General features: G+C 53.0%; 1 protein-coding gene across 1 annotated transcript; it reads left to right on the top strand.

Annotated features, from left to right (window-relative positions):
- The first annotated feature begins 464 nt into the window (after positions 1-464).
- On the top strand, positions 465-3,776 carry PTSG_08268 (Ras family domain-containing protein). The gene is made up of 9 exons (XM_004991237.1): positions 465-653; positions 1,148-1,363; positions 1,676-1,735; positions 1,907-1,968; positions 2,167-2,252; positions 2,417-2,493; positions 2,805-2,852; positions 3,114-3,288; positions 3,560-3,776. Exons 2-9 carry the CDS (start codon positions 1,331-1,333, stop codon positions 3,703-3,705), a joined length of 687 nt encoding a protein of 228 aa, XP_004991294.1. The 5' UTR covers positions 465-653; positions 1,148-1,330; the 3' UTR covers positions 3,706-3,776.
- Positions 3,777-4,658: the final 882 nt, after the last annotated feature.

The raw sequence follows: 4,658 nt of genomic DNA, 5'->3' as shown, positions 1-4,658 counted from the left end.
TGGTGAGTGTGCGTGTGCGAGATGGTGAGTGTGCGTGTGTGTGTGTATGTGTGTGTGTGTGTGTGTGTGTGTGTGTGTGTGTGTGTGTACGTGTGTTGTGCACAGTTGGAAAACACGTTCCAATCCCAATATCCACGCACCACACAGATCAACACAACACACACACACACAACACACACAAATACACAAACATACACGCACGCACAACCACAACACTCACGTTCATAAGCAGCTTGTTGGTTGTAGTTGTAAACAGGTTCATCACTACGTAGCCTGCCAGCCACAAGAACCCTTCCATGCCGCCAATGGCCATCTTGATGCCTCTCCCGATGATCGATGGTCAACTCCAACACACACACAGACACAGCAGCAGCACCAAAACACAGCAGCTCGCTGGCTGTTGTTGTCGCGTGTGCAAAGTCAATTTTGACATTATTGGAACAAGTCAATTTTGCCTTTTCCTTGCGTTGCCGATTCGCCCCCTGACCTCCTTCCATTGAAAAATTGGGAAACAAACACACACCCAGCTCAGCAACCACACACACACACACCCCTTGCTTGCCTCTTCATCCGTCCGTGTGTCTTGCTGCTTTGCTTCTCCTGTGAGCGGCTCGGAACGCCTACTGCCATCGTCGTTGTCGTCGTCGTTACTGGTGGGTGAGCAGCAACGCGGGTGGATGATTCGTGCGTCTATTGTGTGTGCCCGTGTGCATGGTTGTTTGCAGTGGCGCACGGGCTGCGACACGCAAACAATCACGCATCACGCACATCACACACGTCATACAATGCGCCGCAGCCATGGCTGCGAAACGCAGCTGTGCAAACCTTGGGCGGGCGCACCTCCCATCTTCACACACGCACATGAACGCCTCTTTCTTCTTGTTCCTATCGCACTCCCACCACGCATCACACCTTCTCGACTTGGCCTGCACGGTCATACCCTCCTTCTCACTGCAAGCTGCACACACACACACACACACACACAACCACACACGCACACACACGCACGCAAACTATGCACGCATACACACACACACAACCACACACAACCACACACGCACACAACTGCACACACACACGCAAACTATGCACGCATACACAACTACACACACGAACACACTCGCGCGCGCACACAAACACATGGCAGTCGAACACGGCTGCTTCTTGATTCTTTGAGAAGCGCGAGTTCAGCCAGCAGCTGCTGCGTTCCAGTACATCGCTGATCCCGGCACGAATTAGACAAGGCCCGGCAATACCAATTGCAGCCAGTGCAGATTCTCAGAAGCAGGCCCATCTCGTACACTTCCACCTTCACAGCGGAAACAACATCATGCAGGAAGAGGATTTGGAGCATCCCGTCAAGGTTGGCATGGCAGTGTGTGTGTGTGTTTATGCGCGGGTTTTGTGTGCCTCTCTCTCTCTGTATTTGTCCCTCTGCCCCTCTCTCTCTCTCTCTCTCTCTCTCTCTCTCTCTGTCTCTCTGTCTCTCTGTCTCTCTCTCTCTCTCTGTCTCTCTGTCTCTCTCTCTGTCTCTCTGTCTCTCTCTCTCTCTGTCTCTCTGTCTCTCTCTCTCTCTCTCTCTCTCTCTCTCTCTCTCTCTCTCTCTCTCTCTCTCTCTCTCTCTCTCTCTCTCTGTCTATCGCATGCTCAAGGTGGACCGTGTACGTGGTTGCAGGTGCTCATTGTTGGAAATGGTGCAGTTGGCAAATCATCCATGATTCAGCGATACTGCAAGGTGGGCGAAAGTAAAGCTGGTGCTTCCGGTGCGCCTTGCTTGTGCACCACAACCGTTTTGCCAGCATGCTCTTGCCTTTCCTTGTAGCTGTGCCATCCACACTTCTGCTCCTCTAACCACCATATCCCCAACACCCGACGCACTCTCCAACTACCACCACCACCACCACAGGGCATCTTCACACGCGAATACAAGAAGACCATCGGCGTTGACTTCCTCGAGAAGAAGCTGAGGTGCAGATGCGCATATGTGTTTGTGCATGCGTGAGTGAGTGAGTGTGTGCGTGAGTGAATGAGTGAGTATGTGTGTGCATGTGTATGTGTGTAAGTGAGTTGAGTGTGTGTTTGGTGGGGAGTGAACACTGCGTGGGACGGTTGCTCTTGTCTTCATTGTTGACGCCCCCTGTCCACCTGTCACGCCGCCGCGAGCAGTGTAAAGGGCGAGGAGCTTCGGTTGATGATCTGGGACACAGCAGGACAGGAGGAGTTTGACAGCCTCACAAAGGCATACTACAGAGGTGCGCTTCTCCCTGCGTGTGTGTATGTGTGTATGAACGCGCTTCTGCGTGTACGGTCCTGCAAACGTGTGGCTGTGCATACGTGTTCTCACGTGATGGGCGTCATTCATCCATATTTGTGTTGCGTGTGTGTGCCGTGCATCCACATGTATGCATGTGAACAGATGCGGAGGCGTGCGTGGTTGCGTTCTCCACCATTGATCGCGACTCCTTCGAGGCCGTCGAGTCCTGGATCAAGAAGGTCCCCCCCCAACCCCAATTCCTGTCCTGCCGCGCGCATAATGCTGCGTGCCCCTATCTTGTGCCGTGTGTGTGTGCGTGTGCGTGTGCGTGTGTGTGTGTGTGTGTGTGTGTGTGTGTGTGTGTGTGTGTGTGTGTGTGTGTGTGTGTGTGTGTGTGTGTGTGTGTGTGTGTGTGTGTGTGTGTGTGTGTGTGTGCGTGTGTGTGTGTGTGTGTGTGCATCACGAGTGTATGGGCAAGGGGGCCACCACCACGTTGCTCAGCCTTTTGACTCACGCAACGCGCTTTTCCGCGTTGTTCGTATGTGTACAGGTGGAGGATGAGGTTGGCAGGATACCCATGGTGTTGATCCAGAACAAGGTGCGCATGCAGTGGTGCTGATGATGATGATAACGGTCGTGGTGGTGGTGATCATAAGTGTAGTGCTGCGAAACGCTGGGTCTTGCGCACGCACACACATCGATGAGAGAAACAATCACGCAGGCACTCACTCACTCACTCACTCACACACACACACACACACTCACTCACTCACTCACACACACACACACACACACTCACTCACTCACTCACTCCCTCCCTCCCTCACCCTCCCTTGCATCCAACGACGCCCACCGACAGGTTGACCTGATTGAGGAAGCGGCAATGACGAAGGAGGAGGCCGAGGCGCTTGCAGACCGCATCAAGCTCAAGTTCTACCGCACGTCTGTGCAGGAGAACTACAACGTGGACCAGGTCTTCCAGTACCTCTCCGAGCTCTATGTCGACGAACTCAAGAAGAGCGAGCAGCTCGCAGGTGCACACATATCGGCATGCGTGTGTGTGTGTGTGTGTTTGCGCGTGTGTGTGTATGCGGGCGTACATGTGTGTGTGTGTGTGTGTTTGTGTGTGTGTTTGTATATGTGTGTACACATGTCGGCATGGGTTCGTGCGAACTTGTGTACATGTGCGCCTGCGTACACGTGTGCTTGTGAGGCATGCCCCGCTTTGAACCTTCATGTTTTGCATTACCAACACACTCACATATTCACGCACACACACAATGCACACGGTGCGCGTGTCGGCAGAGGGGACGACGGGAAGCCAGGCAAGCGGCGACGGCACGGCAGCGCCAAAGAAGCGAACGTTTGCAACGAGCGAGGGCGTGGTGAAGCTGCAGCCAAAGCAGCGAACAGGCGGACGCAAGAACAAACAGCTCTGCTCCCTCGGCTGATGCCACACCGTTGAGCAAGCAACACCCACTCCCCCCCCCCCCAGCTCAAGTTTCTTCTTTGTTCTTTTTCTTCACTAAGCACACCACAATGACAACAACACCCTCCCTCCTTTCCTCCTTCTCCACTGCTGCTTCCATCGTCATGATGGCCCCCACATCGTTTCTCTGCTTGCCTTGCTGCTCTCCTTTGTGTCACTCCCGTGCCTCACATGCCATGAGCAAGTGTTGTTCACCCGAGCAACCATCACCTCAGCTGCCCTGCTGTCCTTTCCCTTTCTCGTACCCGCGTTGTGTTGCGTGTTGTGTGTGCTCCAAATTCCCTTTATGTTAGCGCTTTGGTTTGTGTGTTGTGTTGTGTTGTGTTGTTGTGTTGTTGTGTTGTTGTGTTGTGTGTTGTTGTGTTGTGTTGTGTTGTATTTTCCCCCGCCATCCTTGGGCGTGGTGTTGCTGCAGCCAGCTGTCTGTTTGTTCCCGTGCATGTTTAGCTGATGACCATCCATGCACGCCGTTGTTGGCCTTGATTCATTTGCCACATCACCTCCTCTTCAGCTGCATGCAACATGTGTTACGCACTGCTGTTGCCTTGCGTGCATTTGTAGTCTCTCTCTATGTGTGTGTGTGTATGTGTGTTTGTGTGTATGTGTGTGCGTGGCGCTGATTTTCAGTCATTTTCTTGCCAGTTGCTTGGGTTTGTTCCTTGTTCATATTGACCAACCCCACTCATCTTTTGTGTTGTTGCCTGTGTGGTTTTGTTGTTTGGTTCGAGCTGACTGTTGGTTGAGGAAAGAGAGAATACACGTAGATGAATGCCCTTTTGCCGTGTCTCCAACACACAGACAGACAGGTGCCAGCAAGTGCACACACAACACAGCACAACAAGGGAGAGAGAGAGAGAGAGAGAGAGAGAGAGAGTGTGTGTGTGTGTGTGTGTGTGTGTGTGTGTGAGACAAGAC

The sequence above is a fragment of the Salpingoeca rosetta genome (assembly GCF_000188695.1).
Source record: "Salpingoeca rosetta unplaced genomic scaffold supercont1.21, whole genome shotgun sequence".
Classification (NCBI taxonomy): domain Eukaryota; class Choanoflagellata; order Craspedida; family Salpingoecidae; genus Salpingoeca; species Salpingoeca rosetta.
This window is presented reverse-complemented; position numbering and strand designations above follow the sequence as displayed.